General features: G+C 38.2%; 1 protein-coding gene across 1 annotated transcript in view; it reads left to right on the top strand.

The window, feature by feature from the left end:
- LOC109472509 (fibrillin-1-like) overlaps nucleotides 1-24,613 on the top strand; it is a 97,298-nt gene that overhangs the window by 54,084 nt on the left and 18,601 nt on the right. Inside the window, exons 36-47 of the mRNA XM_019772290.1 lie at nucleotides 5,462-5,572; nucleotides 5,677-5,787; nucleotides 5,889-5,999; nucleotides 6,108-6,218; nucleotides 6,902-7,012; nucleotides 7,123-7,233; nucleotides 7,347-7,457; nucleotides 7,590-7,700; nucleotides 7,844-7,954; nucleotides 8,109-8,219; nucleotides 8,339-8,449; nucleotides 8,559-8,669. Of these exons, the coding sequence (XP_019627849.1) occupies nucleotides 5,462-5,572; nucleotides 5,677-5,787; nucleotides 5,889-5,999; nucleotides 6,108-6,218; nucleotides 6,902-7,012; nucleotides 7,123-7,233; nucleotides 7,347-7,457; nucleotides 7,590-7,700; nucleotides 7,844-7,954; nucleotides 8,109-8,219; nucleotides 8,339-8,449; nucleotides 8,559-8,669 (1,332 nt within the window). The remainder of the gene's footprint in view (nucleotides 1-5,461; nucleotides 5,573-5,676; nucleotides 5,788-5,888; nucleotides 6,000-6,107; nucleotides 6,219-6,901; nucleotides 7,013-7,122; nucleotides 7,234-7,346; nucleotides 7,458-7,589; nucleotides 7,701-7,843; nucleotides 7,955-8,108; nucleotides 8,220-8,338; nucleotides 8,450-8,558; nucleotides 8,670-24,613) is intronic.

Below are 24,613 nucleotides of genomic sequence, written 5' to 3'. Positions count from 1 at the left end.
TGTTGTATATATATATATATATATATATATAGATAGATAGATAGATAGATAGATAGAGCAGTTTATACCAACAAAGATTTTGAAGCTGGATGAGTTGCCAAAGGGCAGTTATACCGTGATGGACTATCTCCCAATTTATCAACATGCAAGATAGGTGTGCATGCATACATGATTATGATTACGTTACAGACACTCAGGGTCACAAAATCTTAGAACCTTTTTGATTGATATCCATCACTTAGCATGTTTAAAACTAAGCCTTTTTTGACCCCTCATTCCTTTTTCCTTCACAACGGGAGATGTTTTTATTCTACTAGTAGTTTGAATCGTTTAATAAACATGATAAAACGACATATGCATTTTAAACTCTTAAACGGAAAACTAGTCACATCAACTAGAATTGCGACGACATTCTTTCACCATCGGTGTCGAATTTTTGCCTTTTGTGATTCTGATTCAGATGATACTAATAATCTTGTAATATCTTTTAGTTTTTGTTGGAGTCAGAAAAAAATCAGGCTACTAATACAAAAACCAAACAACTGGCAGTGTATTGAAAAAAAAAAAGATATCCTAGAGCCACCCACGCATAAAGGGGCTGTACGTGCACAGATCCCAATTCAATATTAGTCTGGTGGACATTTACATGAACATTTTCAGTCTAGCCTAGAATCCATTGTGGTTGGGACAGCTTCGAATAAATGTATTACTGGCACCTACTGGCCCAGTCCTACTAGACATATACATTTTTCTGGCAGCCTGAATAACTTTCCAGCCAGACTATCTGATTACTGCTGTACAAGTAAACATTTCCCCCAGCGTGTGCGATCCGACCTGGGCGACGGGTGTTCAACACCCCCAGCACCGAAGAGATACTGGGGAAGCTCCCGATGGTACGTTTACTGGTCTATATCAGTATTATTACGTTTTGGATATTTTAAGGAAGCTGTAGGTATGGATATGATTGTATCACTCCATGGAGGTATGCATGTACGTTATGTGAAATCATTTCTCATAACATTGTTCGAGATTGCATTTTTTGGGTGCTGTTTGAATGATTCCTTGTCACTAGTCTGTACTACGTAGGTATAGCAGGTGTAATGTAACAATGTGATGTTGTGTTATACAGTTTAATATTAAGCATGCTGGTCACAGTTTGCTTCCCCAGGTGATATATAAAACATACTTAATCATTACAGCAGTGAAAACTCTATTTTGTGATATTGCCTCAGACTTGGCTAAATGCGTTAGCCGTTGATATGGATACAAACTAAGGTGATCTGTAGTTTTCCCTTTATCCTCCAGATAGGGTAGGTAGGTAAGGGTGTATGTACATGTAGTCACGTAGCCTTTTATAAAGCTGTAGGGGCAGTGGGTGTCTAGAGCACAATATGGAAAGGCGGAGCCAATTCCTCTCCTCCTAGTGCATTGTACCTCCCCAACCGAAGTCAGGTGCCCATTTTACATCTGGGTTGATTGAGGTGAGGCATGCAAAGTGCCTTTCTCGAGGGCAAAATGCCTATCCAGGAATGAAAAGAAATGAACCAGTGACCTCTTGATCTCGTTCCCTCTCGACTTAGCTGGTTAGTTACGATGAAGGGCGGTTATACCGGCTATACAGATACAGATAAAGACTTACCATTTGGCCATTTCTTTCGCTATTTTCCAACCAGAAACATACATGTACATGTACAGTTCTGTTGTTGTATATATTGTTCACACCTAGAAGTGTCTTTCAGCAAAAGCAAATCAGTACCATTTTCAGGCCCAGGGGAACCGCCGTTATGGGAAAATACTATAAAACCTGTTCCTCGTATTGACAATTACTTTACATGAAGATTTGTTTAATCTTAGTTTAGGCTTTAAAGGAAAAACTTTAAGTTGAGTACCAGCTAAACTCATTTTTTATCATGTTTCGCACAGATTTTTATAGAGAAGGTAATGTGTAATGTGTTTTTCGATCTCAACAGTTGAAATGGCAGAAGCTGACAAAAAGCTCTCGCCTGGAGAGAAGGGCAAAGAAAAAAAGGGCGTAGCGAAGTCAAAATCAGATACGGAGGAGGAAGGAGATTTGGAATTCCCAAACTTAACCTCGAGACGGAAGTCTTCGACACCCAACGATTACGTGCTGCCTCCGACAAGGAAAAAAGACCCCGACCAAAAGAAGAAAAAAGTGCCCTCCACCCTAGAGAAAGTAGAGAAGGAAGAGCTGCCCTCAATCCCTGAGAAAGCAAAGAAGGAAGACCTGCAAGTCCCAAGCAAGTCTGCCGGTCGCAGTAAACATGCCTACGACCAAACCTTCTTGGGAACGAAGACGGCTACTGGCCCCTATGGCATTGTCCCCAGCAACGACGCCGATGCGGAGCGTAGAGGATCCACGGAGCCCATTTATCTCCACGTGGGAGACCATGTAGTGGCTTATCAGGTGGACCAAGAATCAGAAGATGCTGAGGATGCCTATGGATACGGAAAGGCGGAGGACGTAAGCTTTGCTTTCAAAGCTAAGGGTATGTCCATAACATTAGGCTACACTAATTTGATTTTACTGTTCTATGAAGAAAGACAGGAAGGTCTGTAATTTGGTTTTACTGGCATTCGACATCACTATTTTAGCTTGTGCGTCAAAGTAATTATCTGTGCTACTGGATAAATTATGGTCTGATGATATTGACAGGAAGACCATGTCAATAAAATTATAATTCGTGACAGGTTAGAAAAATGACAGGAACAGTGACCGAATAGAAAAATGCACTATTGATAGGATCATCCTTAGCCTGGGTGCCATCCGATTTGTAACGGAAACCCCGGAATAAGTTTTTGGGGTTGCCGGTACAAATCGGATTGCACCCAGGCTAGATCAATAGTACAAATTTTGCAAGTAATCATCCCACTATTGACTGGATCATTTCTGGCGAGTTGGCAATGGCAAAAGTAATTTACATAGAACATGGTCTACGAAACACATCCGTTATATCACCTTATAATACCTGTGGAAAGATGTCACCTGCAATAGAAAGGATGTATATCATGCAGGCTTCTTATGTGTAGTGAATGACACTTCAAAACTTGTAATTTTGAAATGGTTTTATAAATGTCCGAAAATTATGACATGCATAATACGGTATATACATTTATGTCAGCTGCTATACCAGGCTTTGTTACGATAGGCAAAATACTGCCATAGCCTCTGTAGCAGGCTTATAGAACTGGGGATTTGGTGGTCTTCGGCTGTTTTCTTATTAGCCCAGTTCTAAAAAAAACGGGGGTAATTACAATTCAACCAGGCCGGCTATGTTGTCTATATGCAATCAGAAAATAGCACATAAAAGCTCCCAAAGACCACGAAGACCCCCAAAACCCCCGGTTTTTGGCATGCTATGGAGAGCTAATACTACCATGCGATAGACACTGGGCTTGTAGGGGCTATAGAAGGAAATGCCTGCTAGTACATGTATACATTACAATTTCTACAAGGAAGATTTAGTTAGATTTATTAGAGTTACATGCATTAGCAAAATTAGCTGCAAAATGAGCAAATACATGCGGTAAATTGCAGAAAAAATATTAGAAAACGATATGCCAAAATCAAAGAAAAGAAAAAAAATGGAGGAATGAAAATTAAGAGTCTATTATTCATTAGTCATCTATACAACCGTAATGACCACGTGGATTTGATAATATAGGCAATTTTTTTTGCCAAACCCTTTTATTCGCTTGCTCGCATTTAGACGCTTGGTCGCATTAGCTAAGGGGGTGGCATCCAGATAAAATAAACATGGCTTTACAATCATATGCAATTTTAAAGTAATGAAGTTATTGCTATTATTTCTAAATTTTAGATCGTGTCATCTTTGGACTGGTTATGATATAAAATCAACATGGCCTTACTATTATATGCAATTTGAAAGTCATGAAGTTATTGCTTTCTAAATTTTAGACCGTGTCATCAAGCTGTGGAATTGGCTGAAGTCTAGCTCCAAGGCCATTTGCTGGATTGCATTGGGCTTTGGACTGGTTATGATACTAGCTGTGTCTGCCGCTGTACTGGTTTCCCATTTTACCGCTGGGAAAGAGGTATTGCTTTTTAGTTTTTTTCCCAAGCCTCGAAATAATATCTTCTTTATTCTGCACAAGACGTAATCTGCTTACGCAGGTCTGCAGGAAAAAATGATTAAGTATGACTCAAACTTATAAGAACTTGGACATTCTATTCTGTGATACTACTGCCATACTACACTATAGTCACAATTTAATGTCAACATGTGCAAAGGCCTGTAACAGGATGGTTAACATGGCAAATAATGAATTTTCTACTTTCATTGCACTGATACAAATATGTAACCAAGGATAGGAGTAAACAAATCCTTCAATTGTTAATGCCAAAATACTGTATCTGTAATCGATTCATAACCTGAATGGTGTAAACATATCCTATATATATACTAAGATAAAAAGAAAAACCATTAAATCCAAGAGCCAAGAAAATGAATTAGAGACATCATCCAGAACAATTCAGATATGTTTATATACTATACAATTGATTACCAGGAGGTTTACAGCGCCAGAAACCATGTTGGGAATCATATTAACCCAAGCACTACGTGGTGGACATCTCTCTACCAGGAGAACATCTCGACTGATGTCAACTCGACTTTGCCTTTTCCATCGGGATTCAAACTGGAAAAAACAACCATAAAGACCATGCCGACTACTCTCATGTCTCTGACGACAACAGGTAGGTAGTTGTAGCTTGGAAATTTAACTGTGTTGTTAGAGTTTACTCTAGAGCAGGATTTAACTATGATTTCAAAAAAAATATCAAAACAATATGATTCAATGCTTAGTTGGGTTTTTTTGACAAAGACTGGTGCTGTGCGGATGATATTTGGAGTAGCATTGACCGTCCGGTTGTTAGTGACCCTGCCTCTAGACCAAGAAGTCATACCAACATACCAACTCAAATTGTTCCAGACAAATTCGAAGTCCTCTTCACATTTTTTTGTATTCAGGCATATAAAACGCCTATTTGTAGATATGATGTTGTTTTATTAATACAAATTTTCTCTAACACAGAAGTGAATGAGTGTATGAAGATGCCTTGCCAGCATGGGACCTGTGAGAGGAAAGACGTTGGTTACAACTGCTCATGCTCACCTGGATGGACCGGACAACATTGTCGGCAAGGTGAGTTACGGAAATTACTTTGTAGTCAACGTTCTCTACTTACAATAAAACACACCAAAGACTTATCATTAAAAAACAAAACCTGTCCTGTTATATGTGCTTGTACTCTAAATTAACTCTTATTTACATTTAGTGCCTAATTTTTGTTTGTTACCACACACTCTGAAATCAATAAATGCACAAGGCAGAAAACCATGCCTTTTTCACTTTGTTCCTTTCTTTCCTAGCTGGCACTGAGTTTCATTTGTGGCTTTCATCTTTTTTATTTATCACACAGACATCAATGAGTGCACCAGGAAACCATGTAAACATGGAACCTGTGTGAACAAAGATGGCGGACACAAATGTACCTGCTCACCTGGATGGACTGGACAAAACTGTCAGCAAGGTGATTTCATGTTTTCATCTAATCTGTCTTAAAGTTTCTTTCTATTGTATTTTCTTTCTCTTTTTCATAAATTTGTCACTAATATTTCTTTATTTTTCGCATAGACATCAATGAGTGTACCAGCAAACCTTGCCAACATGGAACCTGTGTGAACAACGATGGTGGATACAAATGTACCTGCTCACCTGGATGGACTGGACAGAACTGTCAGCATGGTGAGTTTCTATTTTCTATTCTGCCTTAAAATTTCTTTTTGAATAATTTTATTGCTATTTTTCATAAATTTCTCATTGATATTTCTCTCTTTATCACACAGACATCAATGAGTGCACCAGCAAACCATGCCAACATGGAACCTGTGTCAACAAAGATGGCGGATACAAATGTACCTGCTCACCTGGATGGACTGGACAGAACTGTCAGCAAGGTGAATTCCTATTTTCTATTCTGCCTTCAACTTTCTGTTTAATTTTCTTTCTCTCTTTCCTAAGTTGTCTCCTCAATTTGTAACTGACATTCCATTTTCTTTACTTAGATATCGACGAATGTATCAAGAAACCCTGCCTACATGGAACCTGTTTAAACAAAGATGGCGGACACAAATGCACCTGCTCACCTGGATGGACTGGACAGAACTGCCACCAAGGTGAGTTATTTGTGCATAAACTACAGTATAATGGCTGAATTTTATAATGGTTTGGTGCCTATTTTTGTCCTTTATTTACCATTTATGATTAGTTGAAATCTTACTGTAAAATTTGGTAAATGTATTTAGTGTTGTATTAATTTGCAATCAGTCTAATGTGCAACTTACAGTACTGTACATTTCTATCCCTCAGACATTAATGAGTGTACTGGGAAACCATGCCAGCATGGACGCTGTGCAAACCAACCTGGCAAGTACATCTGCAGCTGCCTAAATGGATGGACTGGACAGAACTGTCGACAAGGTGATTATTATTTTATGTATGTACATGTAAGCTAAGCTATGGAAGCTTAATAGGTATAATTTGTTTCTGCTTGATACGTAGTTTTTCAGTGAACAATAGTTGAAAAAGAAGTATTAAGTAAGATCTACTAATTATTAGGCTATGGCATTTAAATACATCAATATTATAGTTTTTCCATCCATTTCCTTTCTTTCTTTTACTATCTCTCTTTCGTGTTAAAGAACTAACGCATAATTAAAAGACCTTTGTCGTATGTTTATGTCCTTATAATGCAAAATTAACAACAAACACTCACCCACAATTTTATCTTATTACAACAGTGGCAAATTCTTTGCTGCAGATGGATATAATGGGTTTTACTTCTTGTGTTTTATTTCAGACATCAATGAGTGCAACAGAAAGCCATGCCAACACGGAATATGTGTTAACAAAGATGGCGGATACAAATGTGCCTGCTCACCTGGTTGGACTGGAAAGAACTGCCAGCAGGGTAAGTTCAATTTGCGTACAGTTCATTTTGTGCATATTATGGCAGAAAAGTATGTGGTGTAATACTGAGTGTGTTTCAACTGATTTCCTTCCAATATTTTTTCCACACAGACATCAATGAATGTGCCCGACGCCCCTGCCAACACGGAACCTGTGTGAACAAAGATGGCGGATACAAATGTACCTGCTCACCTGGATGGACTGGACAGAACTGTCAGCAAGGTGAGTTCAATTTGCGCACAGTTCATTTTGTGTATATTAAGGCAGAAAAGAATGTGTTGTAAGACTGAGTGTGTTTTAACTGATTTCCTTCCAATATTTGTTTTTTTCCACAGACATCAATGAATGTGCCCGACGCCCTTGCCAACATGGAACCTGTGTGAACAAAGATGGCGGATACAAATGTACCTGCTCACCTGGATGGACTGGACAGAACTGTCAGCAAGGTGCGTTCCTTTTAGTTTGTCATGAATACATAATTTTTTTTATAATTCCAACCTTTTTTTTCGATTTCCCTTTCTCTTTATTTCTTCATTTCTCTCTTCCTTAATGATGGATTAATTCAATTATTTTAACAGACATCAATGAGTGCATCAGAAACCCATGCAAACACGGGCGCTGTGTGAACAACGATGGTGGATACAAGTGTACCTGCTTGCCTGGATGGGCTGGACAGAACTGTCAGCAAGGTTAGTTCTCTCTAGATCTGTATATGTTAAGCATTTGTCATGTATGCAGCAATTTTCCTAATTCTATTCTCTCTCTTCTTTGCCATCTCTCTCTTCCCTAATGATGGTTGTATTTATGAATAGTGGTATTTTTTGTTTATCAGATATCAATGAGTGCATACGGAGACCATGCCAACATGGAACCTGTGTGAACATAGCTGGTGGATACAAATGTACCTGCTTACCTGGATGGACTGGACAGAACTGTAAACAGGGTGAGTTTCTTATGTTTCTTATTTCCATTCAAGTTTAAATTTTCAGCATTCCTTTATCTTTTTGTTTAACTTTGCTTTTAAACAACTTTAGGTCTCCTGCACACAGACAACATTGATAATTGGTGTTAGTCATGTATTTTTTGCCATCACTCAGACATCAATGAGTGTACCAGGAACCCATGTCAACATGGACGCTGTTTAAACCAAGTTGGCGGATACAAATGTACTTGCTCACCTGGATGGACTGGACAGAACTGTCGGCAAGGTGACTTTCTAATAGTGCAGCTATCATTCAATTTGCGTGCAAATTATCGCCATTGTCTCACCTATTGTTCTTTTCTTGATGATTGGTTTTGTTTATGGATTTTTTTTGCCATCACTCAGACATCAATGAGTGCACCAGAAACCCATGCCGGCATGGACGCTGTGTGAACCAAGATGGCGGATACAGATGTGTCTGCTCATCTGGATGGACTGGAAAGAGCTGTCACCAAGGTGAATTTCATACTTGTAGCAATTTGCTTATAGTTATTCAGCAATCCTTTTTTCCCCTTTTCTGGGCAATTGGTTTTTTAAATGCATTGTTATTATCTTGGAACTACAGACATCAATGAGTGCATCAGAAGCCCATGCCGACATGGAACCTGTGTGAACCAAGTTGGAGGATACAAATGTACCTGCTCACCTGGATGGACTGGAAAGAACTGTCAGCAAGGTGATTTTTTAATCAAATTTCGTTATGACAAAAATCTGCAAGCATACTATGAGGAAAACTTGATTAACTGGCTTTATTTAATGGATTTTCATGCAGTTGTAGTTTGTTCATTTGAATTGTTTAAATTATGTTAACAATAAAGGGTGAGAAAACTAACTTGTGATGCTGAACGCCTTTATAAGTCCCCCCCCCCACCATATTTTAGCCTGTTTCGGTTTATCACTCTTTTCCATTATCTGTGTCTAACTGCTATAGTCGAGTTTTCAATCACCAGCATTATCAAAACGGTTTCTCTAGACCCATTGCACCCAACAGTTTTATACTGGTACCTATTTTGTGATATCTCACAACAGCTAGTCTGGCGATGCCGAAGTGTAACAAGCAGAAAAAAACAACAACACTGCAACATGTGTGTAAGAGACTAAGTCAGGTGGTCTACATCAGACTATAACTGGAAGCATCTATACCCAATTATTTTAATTTCAAACTGTCCATTCCATAACAACGCTCGAGTTGACCATTCAAACTTGTACAATTTATCCCAATTTCTCAAAACTTACAGATCAAGAAAAACTATTCTTCTTTTAACTTCCAAAAACTCACAAATTTGGTGGGACATTACGTCTTCCATGGTTTACAAAATAGAAGTCAAACCCTTCAGACATAGTATTTAGCCTCCGGGCACGAATTTGCAATAAACCTTTCAATTTAATACAAGTACTGTTTGTTACAGCCGAGCCATGCCAAAGTGGGTGGGTGGAACACAACAACCACTGCTACAAGTTTGAGAGAAACAAGGAGAAATGGTCCAAAGCAAACTCAAAATGCAAACAACAAGGTGCAAACCTGGCTTCTATTAAAAGCCGTGGGGAAAACGACTTCATTGCAAGTCTCATCTACAATGGTGGGTTATAATATAATAATCATAATTTTTGATGAATTTTACAATCAATTTTTGTTTTGAATTGTCTGTGGACCACCACCTTTAGTTTAGGCAAGTTTCACATTTGATACTTGTTTTGAACAATCGGTAATCCACCTTTAGGCAGGCCTCAAAACTATCATTTTTCCAATTTTCCCAACACATTCCCGAAAATAAATTCCAATTGTCCCGAGGTGAGGATGAACTGTCCCAGCATGTTTTTTTTTTTCAGGAAGTTAGCTTGAAGTCAGCTTTATTTTGCTTTCGTTTTGACTTCCAGGTGCACTATAATTGCAGAGTAAATGGAAAATTCTGGGGAGCTTTTTCGGCGTAGCCAGACAAGAAAAGGGCTGACATTCTGATGTTGATTATTTTTCTATTGTGACAGTCCCAAAAATGCCCCGATATTTTTAGTTGTCCCGGCTTATATTTTACTGGTCACTGGCCATCGGCACACAATTAATTTCGAGTCCTGTAATTAGGTATGGCCCAGTAGTTGTTTTGCAGGAAATACTGTAACAACAAGTTAGTCAAAATGTTATGACATTTACAGCACAGAAATAGCACTAAGCAACCTGCAAGACGGTCAGCATATCTGGCGAAGGCTAAAACGTAAATTTTTATGATGATTATCAATAACGTTTGAAGTTATTTTGATCTTCGGTTAAGAATATAACAAAATCAAAATTCTGCTGAATGCTTTTGACAGAAAGTCACATTTGCCAGCAATGCTTCGCCATTTACTGTGTTAAAACTGATAGTATTCATGAATACGGTATAAAGAGGCTGCATTATTAGTGACACACTATGTTGTCACTTAACTCCAGCCCCGAAAGGGAGATTACGTCACGTCGTCTGGTTCGGATGGCATCGTACTAATGGGAGATGCACGTTTACCGATGGGTCAGCTATTACCTACACGAACTGGGCCCCGGGTGAGCCTAACAACAAGGCGTGGTTGTCAGTTGGGCAGGGAGAGAATTGTGGTGCTATGTACTCTAGGGTAAGATCATTTAATTTTACCATTTAATTTTTCTTTCATTACCTTCATGCATGGAGGAATTTGCATGCCTCTTTATTATGTGTTGCTTGCTCTAAATGCTAGAACACCTGCATATGTATTAGTGCAGGTGAAATCCGAACTGAGCAGATATTTCTCATGTCTATGGTGTCTGCACCTACATGCATCCTGCTATGGTCCATGTAGGTTTGGCCTTACCTGCTGCATTGCATGTGTAACGTGTTGGTACATGGAACATTTTTGACAGGACGAAGGGAGCTTTTGGCTGGGCGCAAAAGGCAAGAAAGGACAGTGGGACGACAACAAGTGCTGGGTGACCCTATCCTACGTTTGCAAGAAGCCAAAGTGACGCAGTCAGAAAGTATAATCCATCCCTCATCTAAGAAAAGCAATCAGACCCAAGAAACACAAATTTCAAGGAATCTGCAGTTGGCTCAAGTGATAATTGCTTTGTATATTTTTTTTAAACAGAATTTAGAAATATAAGGAGCCTCTGTGCTGTGAAGCAAGTACTTGCAATGTTACTTGTAAGTTGTACATGTAGAAGAAGAATGTTCTATCCTTATAGTCCCTTTCACACGATGTACATTTAGGTCCTAATCCAAAAACTTTGCTCATTGCCTTTCCCCAACTATTAAAGATCAGCGCTACGTTGGGACTAGGCCGGAATCCTTTCTATTCTACATCTAGTTTGCTCTTTCGATGAAGTCGAGGCAGAATGTTAATTTTCTTGCTTTGATTCTTCAAAATGTAAATATTTGGCAGACATAGACCGCCTTTAAAGACAAGTGGCGTCGGGTGGTGTAGTGGTTAGAGCGATCGACTACGAACCAGGAGACTCGGGTTCGATTCCGAGTCGTACCTGGGGCATGTCTGAACATGCGCCCCGACGTTGTGCCCTTGGGAAAGGCACTTTACACGAATTTCCTCACTCCACCCAGGTGTGAATGGGTACCTAACTTCGGTTGGGGAAAGTCGTATTGAGGTCACCTGGCGCCGAATGGCTGCCGTATAGACCCTTGCGACAGTTCCACAATAATTTGTGGAACAAATATTTGTATCATGTGTATTATTTGATTGTTGTGATTTGTCTTGATTATGTAATACCCTGCATCAATTCAGCCGTATACAGGCTGCGACTGCACGGGTACTGTTTGGACAATAAAAAAACCCATTTATTAGTAGGCGACCCTGCAAGTCACAACCACAGATAACCTTACCTACAGTTAACCCTTACCAATGGTGTGATAAAAGGTCAAGAGGCAATGGTCACCTATGTGTGACAGAAAATTAACAATGACAATGACACTATTTATTCTTAAATGGCTATTTAGGAATCGAAAAACTCAAGCTGCATGAATATTGTTGGTAAATATGGATAACTTGAATCATTTCAGAATTTCATAAATGCTGACTGACAGTACTAGCTCACTCTTAGCTCACATTACTTACTGAATAGAAAGATGAATTGATTTATTGGCACAACAAAAGTGTAGGGACTTTTGTGAGACCTTCTATGACTATAGATGCACAAAATGAAATACAAAAATAAAATTAAAAAAAAAAACATTTCATTTCAACATTATAATAATTACCGTACCGTTGTTCAGATTTATTTCTACCTATACGTCATTGAGTATATCAATGTACTGAGTTAACCTTGTAACTACCCTCGTTACAACATCATATATTATCTATCATCTAATCTATGATGAAAATATGATTTGTCCATTTTTAAGAATTGTACCAACTTGAAGTTCTACAGAGGTTTGAAAATGCTTAGAAAATGCTTAGAGGAGACATTAGAGGGGATAGAAAATCCCCTCCCAAACACACCTGATCTAGTTCAAATCTGAAGGGGCCAGTAGTTTGAAAATTCTATAAATGAAAAAAAAAAATAGTACCTGCAGACCGAGGTTTGAAAATGCTTTGAAAATTCTTAGACCTTACAGTGTTTTTTCTAAAGTCAAATATAGGACTGTGAAATTGCCTTGAATAACATGTTGAAGTTGGAGGAGACAGCAGTACAAATGTGCACCAGAAATAAGTCTAGACAATGCCATATGTACCTGTAGTTTTTTTTAAATTTATTCTGATTCACTTCAGTGTTATAAAAGGAAATAAGATCCACTGTCAATGAAGTGACAGCAGGGTTAAAACTTTAAATGCTAATACGTTGGTTGTTTTTTTTTTTCAAGTAAAAAATATATATTACTGAACTAAATTTCAATGTCCAATTTAAATTTTAAACTCGTGTGGACATTAATGGTAATGTTTTATTGTGTATATTCTTTTTTGGTTGATTTTGATTGACATGAATGTGTGTTTTTCAAGTCAAAGCAATTTTATATATATTCCTGAACTCAAAGTGATTAACATTTTCATAATCCTGAATTATGGTGAATGATTTCCAGTTGCTCACTATCATTCTAAAACCATTTTTTCAACCACTGTGCAATGGTTGGACATCCTTGTACTATGGATGAAAGTTGAAGTAAGAAAAATGGAATACATAAGTTTGAAATAATGAGCCTGAACAGAACCAAACACTGTACATTTAGCCTACCAAATTGCAAGCTTTCGTTTCTGCTATGTCAACATGTTTATGAACATGATATAATCAAGGTAAATATCCTTAGTCATGTAACTATGCCATATATAAATATGATGCATTGAGCAAAGCTGTACGTTTTCATGAGTTTAACAACTAAAAGCAGAGGAAAACATCTTGGGAAAAACTAATATTAGCTGATTGCTTCGACTTGCTACCAATGATGTTAAAGACTGTAACAATTGCATCATGATTATGTCTTTATTTCTGGATTCATAAATGGTTTAAGAACCATGGCAGCCAGGCACTGTACCAAAGGCATGATAAATTCTTTATTAAAGACATAATCTAGTAGACAATGATGTTGTCTTGCTTTTCATTTAAAATCTTATTGCATCTTATTCCCAATTGATTGACTTAAACTAGTGACATCCCAGTATTCTTTCCAATGAATACACTTATATCGGTTGTCTCTGATTTTTCGTAAACGTCCATCAAGAGGTCTATAAGAAAACTGGACTGGGAAGAAATTTAAGTCCAATTATATTTATATTTATAATCTTACATATGACATTTGCCCATTTCTGAATCCCATGCGAATCGACATCTTTGTTCTTTCTTGCTGGCAAAGGTGGCTGTTAATTGGACATGGGGCAAGAAGAAATCCACCATCTGAATTCTTGGTTTCGTACTTTCTTTCTGACATGTCCTTGGCGTCATCTACCTCCATTTGGTCTCATTGGAAATGAAGGAAAAAATGGCATAATCTGAGATATAATTTTGTCCACTGGCCATTCCACCCTAAGGCTTTCGAGCTATATAACAATTTTCACAGCTGAAATACAAAAAAAAAACTCGCACTCATGTTGACAATGTTGTTATTCTCACTGTATTTTAACTTCATGCAAATGGCTAAGCAATTGTATGAAAAATTATAAATATTATAAATTATAAAAATTATGAATAAAAAATTTAAATATTAAATAAATTAAAATATGAAATAAAAAATATGAAACAAAATAAAGAAATAAATGAAATAAAGAGAATTAATAGAATAAATAAAACAAATAAAATAAGATATGAAAAACACAACACAACACAAGACTACAAACACCTCAGTACGTGAGGTCATGAAATGACACATGCATATTCATTACCATTACACCTAACAGACTAATCTTACATATAATATTTGCTCATACAAAAAAAAAACTAAAATTTGATAAATTCATGTAGCATTACTTTACGTGGTACCGGTGCCGTGTGGTTGTTTTGCCAGGTGAATGCACCATGCGAATTCACATTTTGCTACTTTCTTGCTGGCAAAGACACAGGGCATTAAAATTCAAAAACAAGAATTAGTAGAATTTACAAGAATTTAAAGATCTCATGCCTACATGGAAACATCTAGAGCTTTTGTATTTTTTTGTATTTTCTCATTGATCATGGAAATGTGATGATGACAAGTAGCATACATTTCTATATATGGTTCTCTCAATCTCAACTCATATATTTCTTATGTCAGATAGATAGATAGATTTTAATGTATCGTGCCCTAATTCAGCCATGTAAGGCTGCAATGGCATGTGTTTTGTAAATAATAAATAAATAAACCAGTTCATCAAATTTTTATCCCATGGCAAGGTTTTGTTTCAACATTTTGTTAGCATTATTATTATTATTATCATGCCATTGTCTACAGTGAAATTGAAATGACATAAAATACTACAACAAGATATGCAAATATTCAATCATTAAAAATCTCAGACATCACACTACTCCATGATATTTGTGCTACTTTGCAACAACAAATATTATTTTTTAAGCTCATTGTACCAAACTTCCTACAACCTCCATCACAAACACTCTTTTGAATCTCATATGTACTGTTTTCTGATCTCTTGTGTGTTATTATATTGTCAAAATTAAAACAGATTTGTAGTAAGCATAAATTTCAAAAATCTGAGAACCAACAAATTAGATGTGTGTGTGTATGTGTGTGTGTGTGTGTGTGTGTGTGTGTGTGTGTGTGTGTCTGAATGTCCTTGGTGTGACCCAATAGAAAACGGCGAGTCGTTCAAGTGTTAAAATTTTCAACTACGATGCTTAAACAAGTCTGTACAATTTCACAACTTCTGCACCTACGAAAACAGATGCTCCTACAGGCTAACGGTAAATCACCAGATAAATCCTTTGGTAATTTCAACTTTTGATTGTGAAGTTTACTTTGAACAATTCTCCTACCCCACTCACAAATTTTACGTACTATACAAGTATATTGCCCTATCCTTCTTTCCTACATTGTTCGCATTCAGGGAGGTTGAGAAGAAGCAGTAACTACCACTTAAAAATAATTATCGTAAAGAAACTTTAACATTTTTCTGAATGTAGGATGTCCTAATTCTTAATTTTCAACTCCACTACCATTTTTGAATAATCAGCAATTTGTTCCATGTACATCCTCTGAATCTAATGTGAAATGAAATGTCATTTAAATACATACATTAAATTGACTTTTTACATTACTTCACTGACTCCCTGTACATTAGTACAGCGTGACTTAGTTGATGGAAGCTACTTATTACAGTAATTCTATCATTCAAGTTTAAATCTGTGCGCTGATGATAAACAAGTGAAACATCTCTGACAAAAAGGTTAGTATACGTATGTAAATCAACATTTGTTATATGATGCAAAAAGTGGCAACAAGGAATGTTGCTGCTGGTGTCCCAGCATGCTGTATCAGTATCTTTGACACTCACTTGAATATCATGCTTTAGGCTTCTTGCAAACGTAAGAATATCCGTATACTTTGCATGTGATGTCATTCCAGGTTCCCTTTTTCCACTTATTAAACAAACTGTCTTTATTCTGTGGGAAATGATACATGTGGAAAATTATTGCTTCTTGCATTTTACGTAGTAGACAAACTTATATACGAGAAATGAAGTACAAAAACAAAAACTGATACAAATATTTAACACGCATGTCCAATGAAAATGTTAAAACAAATTAAAGTTACAAGGAAATACATGCACATATAATAGGTAGAAGCAAAACTGAAACTTAGATGTACATATATAGTATACGTGAAAAAAGTTTTTAAAATGTGTAAGAAATACGTTGGAAATCAGCCTGAAAACTGCAACTAAAACAAACTTTCCATTCTGTAAATTTATCTATACCTGTCCAGCTTTTTGAAGACATTACTACTGTTCTGTAATAAAAAAAAAGAAAGAGAGCACCCACCCGAGGGAACATATTTACGCAGTCTTCTCGATTGCCGACGATGGACATGTAGCCGTTAGGCTCGCCACGTTTCCAGTTCTTGTAGATGAATGGTGTCCCATCAACCCACTTCCATGTTCTTCCACTTCTGCGAAGCCCAATCCACACCTCACGAGGAGCTGCAGTCAAGCAACATGTGGCTACTTGTATAAATATTATTGGAAGTTGGTCTACAATGTACAAACATGTAAGGCGGCCTTGTGGTTTGTGGTTGAGATCAAAGGTTCTGGGTTTAAATCCCCAGTAGGCCCCAATTTTATGCCCTGTTTCCACACTCAACCGTGTTCATAGTGTTAGCTACACCTTGAACACATTAAAGATCCTACCATACTTATCTTGGTATTGCAAGAATTTAGGTCTATCCTGGTATGAGTGGATCTAGTCTTTCTGTACTATTTATCTGGTGTGTTTTTTCAAAAGGCCATTGAAAGGTTATTGCGCAAAGCAAACAAGCAAATAGACTACATATTGTAGGGTGGGACCAGTACATGTCTTTATGTGAAAATGTTAATTGAAAATCTGGGAACCTGCAAATTAAATGTGGGCTAAACATCAACATCTATGAATCATGAATAATGCATTAATTGATGACGAGGTGTTGTTTATTACCCACCTTTTGAGATGAGAGTTGTGATGAAATTTTTCTCCTCCTCGCTTGTGATGGAGGTCAGGTTTGCATCTTGCTTTTTACACTCGCTGTTGGCTTTGCTCCAGAAAACTTCCCAATTCACAAACCTGTAGCAGTGGTTTCCGTATTCCCTCCAAGTGTCTTGGCAACCTGGTACCTCTGTAGCATTTAAACAGTAAATGCAATGAGCTAAGTTAACATCAAATGCGCATCATTGCTTGCTGTTTGTGTTTGCCGTTTGCCTCTCATGACCTTGCCATAATCTTGTAGCTATGTGTGTTGTATCCCCTCTCCATCCACTCTGGCAATGGCCTTCTGTAACATTTAAACAGTAAATACAGCAAATGACCCAACAGCAAATGAGTATGCTCACAGTTAGAGTAAGCTGTAGGCAAGCTGCCTTTGTCTTTCATAAACTATAGCTATGGGTGCTGTATCCCCTCCACACAATTGCATGGTCCTGTAAAAAAGTAAATGCAGTGAGCTAATCATCACATCTTATTGCTAGCTAAGATACAATTGCAGCTTTCACGAAATGAGTATTGATGCTTGCTGTTGTGCATATGGTATTCAGGTTTCTGTAGAACAGTTGAGTGATATTATCTCTTACAAACTTGTGGCAGTCAGGTTATTGTGTTCTCTCCAAGTCCAACCACTCTGGCAACGTACCACTGTTACCCTCAAAGAGTTACAGAGTTAGTTAGCTAACACCTAATGCCTATTGGTGCTTTCCGTTAGAGATTTCTGTAGACCACCTTACTTGGTCTGTCACAAATATGTAGCAGTGGTTGCTGTATTGTCATCATTTACTCTGGCATTGAATTAGGCTGTAATTACAACTAGTTATTAAGTGCATTCAGCTAACACCAATGGACTAATAGATGCTTGCAGTTAGAGGTAGCTTTCGACTAAACCTGAGCTGACTTCGTGTATCAGTGGATTCTATATTTCTTCCAGTCACCTGAGCATCCTCCATTAGTTCACACATTGTCCATGTACACTCGGTTTGTGGTACGCCCATAGCTGTCTGAATGTGCAATAATAAAACCTAAGAATTTAAAAAATACAGAAAAGTAGACGGAAAAAGGATGAAAATTGAGTGTGGTAGCTACAGAAAAAGTACTCACTTTGCTGGCAGTTCTGCCCAGCCCATCCATATGAGCAGGTACATTTGTATCCGCCATCTTGGTTCACACAGGTTCCATGTTGACAGGGGTTCCCCATACATTCGTCAATTTCTTTGAAAACAGTTAAAACAACAGGATTAGGAGAAAACAGTACAAGCCAACTTATCATTACAATTTTTGCGGGGAAATAAAATGACATAGAATATACAGTTTGTAATCTTTAGTGAAAAGAAATGCACCATTCTGTCAGTTCTAAAACATGTTTCAAAATTAACATCTTCCAAGATTTTCTCGTGGAAGTTTTTAGCAAGTCTAAAAACATAATTCACCTTGCTGACAGTTCTGTCCAGTCCATCCGGGTGAGCAGGTACAGTTGTATCCACCATCTTTGTTCACACAGCGTCCATGTTTGCAAGGGTTTCTCCCACACTCATTAACATCTGTGTAATAAAGAACAGTTACCTAGAGTTACATGTATGAAGGATCAGTGGGGATGAAGGAATGGAGTCAAGAACAACTAAGCAATGTTAGATAACAAAACCCAACTAACCTTGCTGACAGTTCTTTCCAGTCCATCCAGGTGAGCAGGTACAGTTGTATCCGCCATCTTTGTTCACACAGGTTCCATGTTGGCATGGTTTTCTGATACACTCATTGATGTCTGTGTGAAAGATATGTACAGCAGTTGTAGCTAAACTCATTGAAAAAAATATGCTGAAAACACAGTGTTATACCTTGGTTAACAAAAGTACTCACCTTCATGACAGTTGTGCCCAGTCCATCCAGGTGAGCAGGTACATTTGTATCCACCAGCTTTGTTCACACAGGTTCCGTGCCGGCAAGGTTTCCACTCTTTGCACTCATTGAAGTCTGTTAAAGAAAGTTATACTGATACCCTAGCCAAACTGATTGAAAACACACTGATTGGAGCCTGTGTGAACACAATCTTTGTTCACACAGGTTCCATGTAGGCATGATTTCCTGGTACACTCATTTATATCTGTGTGATAAAGCAAGAATTATCAAATAGTACATAAATAATTGCCATTATATTACGGAACCTTTACACCTCTAGTGTGACAACCTTAAAACAGAAAATTACCCTGCTGACAGTTCTGTCCAGTCCATCCAGGTGAGCAGGTACATTTGTATCCGCCATCTTTGTTCACACAGCGTCCATGTTGGCACGGGTTTCTGGTGCATTCATTGATGTCTGTGTGACAATATAATCAATGATGTGGCTATCGTGAATAGTACTTAGCTACTGTATTAACGATTCATGTTGAGAGCAAAAGTCCCACTTATCAGAGAGATGGTAGCTGAGAGAAGACTGAGGTTTGCAGGACATGTATGGAGACTACCAAACAATAGAACGACCAGGATAGCTATGGATTGGATACCAAAGGGGAAAAGACCAAGAGGAAGACCGTTATCCTACGCAAAACAATTCAGAATGATGATTAGAAACTGGGATTTGGCAATACGGAATCCATGTCTGCTGCGGCACAAAACAGAAACCTATGGAGGAATACTGTTAAGTCTGCAAGTTGGCCGATGCAGCTACTTGCAGGAGGAACTAAGGTAAGACTGTATTAACTGTAACAGCATTACCGGAATGTTAGATATCCAGCCAAGGCTAAAGTTGATTAGAAATATTGATTACACCATCATCAAGATTGAAGGGGTGTGTGTGGTCTAACCTGTTGCTGATAGTGACATGATGGTCATTGGTTTGATTCCTGGGTGTGAACTGGTGTTTACGAATGGCTCCTTTGAGTCCCCTTTTGAAGACAGTGTGGGTGACGTCGAGTATGTTTTCACCCATGTGGCAGCAACATTTTTCATTTGCATCGATGGTGAGGAGACTGAATTCACTGGCCTTAGCTTCGTCCCGACCACATTTTTCTGTTTAGCAGAATCGTGCACTTCCTGTAAACAGATGTAACGTTACCCAAATTCATTTTCTTTTTTTTATTTTGTAGCAACAATTCCCCAAGACGACAACATGAATAGAGGACAACATGAATAGAGGTGGCTATGAAGGAAACGTGTTCTAATTACAGTTTTCCAGTGCAGTGAACTCTGTGTACACGTGTAACATGTACAGATTTTTCTCTGTTCTTATATTGATTTTCTACCTTTGCATAGGTTTGTCTATTTCTCTGGGAACAAAGAAATTGAATTCCTGTATGGCCGTTCTGATTTAAAAGAATACATTATGCAATCAAGCCAATATCACCAATGGTCTCTGTCCTATTGCAATTGGTACATACAGGCATTTTCAAGTTGTCCTCCCAGTTTGTTTTTGACGTCCTCTTGCATAGATTTTCAAAAAAATGCCCCAAACCCCGGGAAATTAATAGGTGTGTCCCTACAAGGTTTTTGTTATGCCTCAACGGTACTGTCTGACTTACCATACTTCCAAGTTGGATGAAAGATGACAGGACTACGGCAATGATGGCTGCCACAATCACGAAGACTCCACATCCCAGAAGGACCCAACAAATCTTGCTGGATTTTGCCTTCTTCCACATGTCCATGGTACGCTCTGGGGTTTGATATACAAGTAGTTTGTTTTTAGCCTGGGTGCCATCCTATTTGTATGTCGGGGCTCCCATATATGTATGGGAGCCCTGGCATACAAATAGGATGGTGCCCAGGCTAGTTTGTTTTTCTCTATTCGCACATAGAATACGTATGGTAACATAATCCATATAAGTTAGTCTGTAAAATATTCTAGTCTGTAAGATATTAAAAAGGTAAAAGATGTTTTTGCTTCTATTGAAACATTTTTAACCCCGGCGTACCTTTGAGGCTTAAGCTTCTTTCCTCTTGCTTTTCATCTGTATCAGTCTCCTGGGGTTTGTAGTATGGATCTGAATATGGATCATCATTTTGCTCCGGCCACATCACAGTGTGGTCTCCCATGTCGAGTTTGTGAGAAGGGGTAGCATCTGGAACTGCACATTGCGGAATTTATTGTAAACCAAATCCAATAGGTTTGAACAACGTGCAGTTATATGACCAAAGGTTGTGATAATGTAATAGCCAGCTGTGCGTCTGAAATGCTAGTGTATTATTTTAAAAGGGAGGTTACACTGGCTGTACAGATACAGATAGATTTGTCCCAATTTTAATTGAAAGCGGACATACCTCCAGATGTGTGTCCAGCTCTGCCCTCTGATATACAGTTGGTATCTGAGCAAGCCTCTTTAAAGATGCTGTAACCAGCTGGATCAACATCTTCGTACTTTCTGGTTTCCGTTTCTTCATTCCTTTCGCCCACCTGTTTGTCGTCGTTGTCTTCGATGCTAAGGTGGTGAGGATGGGGCTCATCCGGATTCATATCTTCGTAGTCAATGTCCGAATCCTCTTTGACCACTTCTTGCTTCTCTTTGTCTCTCATGCTAAGGTGGCGAGGTGGGAGTTCATTTGGTACAGCGCGTTGCAGCCCAGAACCCAATGGAAAGACACCGTAACCATCCGGATTCATATCTTCGTATTCAATGTCCGAATCTTCATCCTTTTCGACCACTTCTTGCGTCTCTATGTGGCGAGGAGGGGGCTCATTTGGTGCAGCGCGTTGCAGCCCAGCACCCAAAGCAAAGATAGGGTAACCATCCGGATCCAAATCTTCGTAGTCAATGTCCGAATTTTCATCCCTTTCCACCACTTCTTGCTTCTCTTTGTCTCCCATGTTGAGGTGGCGAGGTGGGGGTTCATTTCGTGCAGCGCGTTGCAGCCCGGAACCCAATGCAAAGATACTGTATCCGTCTTCGTACTTTCTGTCCGATTCTTTCTCCACTTGTATCTTTTCTTTGTCTCCATTGTTTAGAAGGCGAGAAGTTTTTTTGGGTAAAGGCGGCGGGACGTCTTTAGCATCCACATCTTCATAACACTGTTGTTTTGATGACGACACTGCATCATGCATTTCCATTTCTATCGATGCCTCTTTTTCTTTGACAACACGAATTGCTGTTGGAGAAAGCGATACATTGAGGAATTGTTGGGAGAATAAGGTACTCAATTTACTATTATTTAGGCCACTGTATTTTCCAAACAGCGGATGATTTCAGATGTGAGCAAGCTTTGTTTGATAACTGCCTCTTTGCACGATTTGTTTGGTGTTGAGAGAGCGATACATTGAGGGAGTGTTGTGATAAAGAAATTATGCCAAAGATGGTACGATCCCCCTCTCCCAAAGAGAAGAGAAACATTATAAATGATAAGGTTTTTTTTTCAACACACACGCCCGAAGTCTAATTGTAAAGGAAGGGAAGGGGAAAAGTTTTTAAAATATTTTGTAATTTTTTTGTAAATATTGTGGCCGTAAATTAACACCTAAAAGGTGGCAGGATGACAAACATTAGCAAATGTTATAATGGAAACATTAGACAATATTTCCATTTATGCTGCTGATAGCTTACAATGGGCCACAGCTTTTTTACAGAGCAACGACCCCATGTCAATGAATTTTTATAGTATCAAGAGTACCCCAGACTAATTTCAAACAATGACATAACGTCTTTGTTCCATACAGTACGCATATTAAAACACTAGCTAATATTATAAACCGATACCATGATATCATACAAGCCAAAGTGGGATTTGATATTATCTATGGCTTGTTTGAAACTTATATATCCAAGTTATCTTTTATTAGCACATTATTTGCTGGGGATACTGTGTTGTCTTAATATTTTATACTTAAATTGTAGCAAATAGTAGGTTACCAACCTTTTAGTCATCAAGTTGAGCTTAAGGTGTTTAAAACAATAGCAAAATGGAACGGTCACTAAATACAATAGCGGCACCTTAACTACCATGGTTTTGAACAGCGTGTGCAGTTTGATGTTCAAATACTTTCACAGTGTATATGTAATAGCAAGCTGTGCGCCTGCATTTTGCAGGGCAGTTACACTGGCTACAAATAGAAGTGTCCAAATTTACTTGAAAACGGACTTACCTCCAGATCTGTCAGGGGGCTCACTTGGCGCAGGGCGTTGCAACCCGGAGCCCAGTGCAAAGACACCGTAACCATCCGGATCTAAATCTTCGTAATCTCTGTCCGAATCTTCATCTCTTTCTACCACTTCTTTCTTCTCTTTGTCTCCCGTGCTGATGTGGCGAGGTGGGAGTTCATTTGGTGCGGCACGTTGCAGCCCAGAACCCAATGCAAAGATACTGTATCCGTCTGGATCCAAATCTTCGTAATCTCTGTCCGAATCGTCATCTTTTTCGACTACTTCTTGCTTCTCTTTGTCTCCCTTGCTGTCAGATTCCCCCTCCACTTGTATCTTTACATTGTCTCCCTTGCCTGGACGGCGAGAAGTTTTTCTTGGTAAAGGCGGCGGGACGTCTCTTCCATCCATATCTTCAAGACGGTGTATCAACGTTGCATTACGCGCCTCCATCCATTTCTATTGTAGTCTCATACTCTTTGAAAAGCAGAAATTGCTGTTGGAAAAAGCGATATATAAAGTCAGGAATTGTTGGGAGAATAAGATATTCAATTTTACTATTTTTTAGATCATTGAATTTTCAAATCAGCTTTGTCTGATAATTGCCTTTTTTTTGCAAATCACGATTGATTTGCTGTCCTTCCCCAAAAGAGAATTGATATTATCAATAATATGTTTATATGCACACACAGGCCCGGAGTGTACATCTTAATTGTAAGGGGACGAGAGCGTAGAACGATTTATTAAAATATCGGCGTACGTGTACTGTGCTTCTTTAAAAGCCAGAAAATAATCGTTTTTTTTTGGAGCGCCATGTCTAAAAACCATCATTTAACGTAACACGATAACATTAATTATGTAAAAACGACGATTTCATTTTATTTTTATTTCATTTTATTAAATTTATTAGTCCATAATATTTACTTTCAAATATCTTATGGTTAGCCCAAAAATTTCGTCTTTCAACCCGATACGAACCCGTCTAGTAACTGAAAAGAATACCCTAGCAACAGACTACAATGATGTGTCGTTTGCAAGGATATATTTAACCCCAACAAACAACACATTTAAAAATGTAATATATTGTAACTACATACGTTGAATTAAAATCTACGTAATAGTGTATAGGGGCGATGCTCATCTTTGCTCTGTTGCAGTGCAGTGCAGGGCCATTACAAAGAGGACTAGTGCATTGGTAGTGTTGTGTGAAAACTCCCATACTGTTTATGATAAGCATTAAGTAAATAAAGCAGTATGTAACGTGTTTAAACTCTTTGGTATTACCAGGCATCGCCATACAAGACAGGGAGGTAAGTCACAAATAAACACTAAAATAATTTATGATAAAAAAAAAGTAATACTGTAAATACCTTTAAGCTAGTCTGACTGCATGTTGACAGCGTGTAAGAGAAAAGGTAAAAGGTAAAATATAAAGACGTGTTAGTT

The sequence above is a fragment of the Branchiostoma belcheri genome, unplaced genomic scaffold (genome assembly GCF_001625305.1).
Source record: "Branchiostoma belcheri isolate BF01 breed outbred unplaced genomic scaffold, Haploidv18h27 scaffold28, whole genome shotgun sequence".
Classification (NCBI taxonomy): Eukaryota; Metazoa; Chordata; class Leptocardii; order Amphioxiformes; family Branchiostomatidae; genus Branchiostoma; species Branchiostoma belcheri.
The sequence above is the reverse complement of the archived record's forward strand: the minus strand, read 5'-3'. Positions and strand labels throughout refer to the sequence as shown.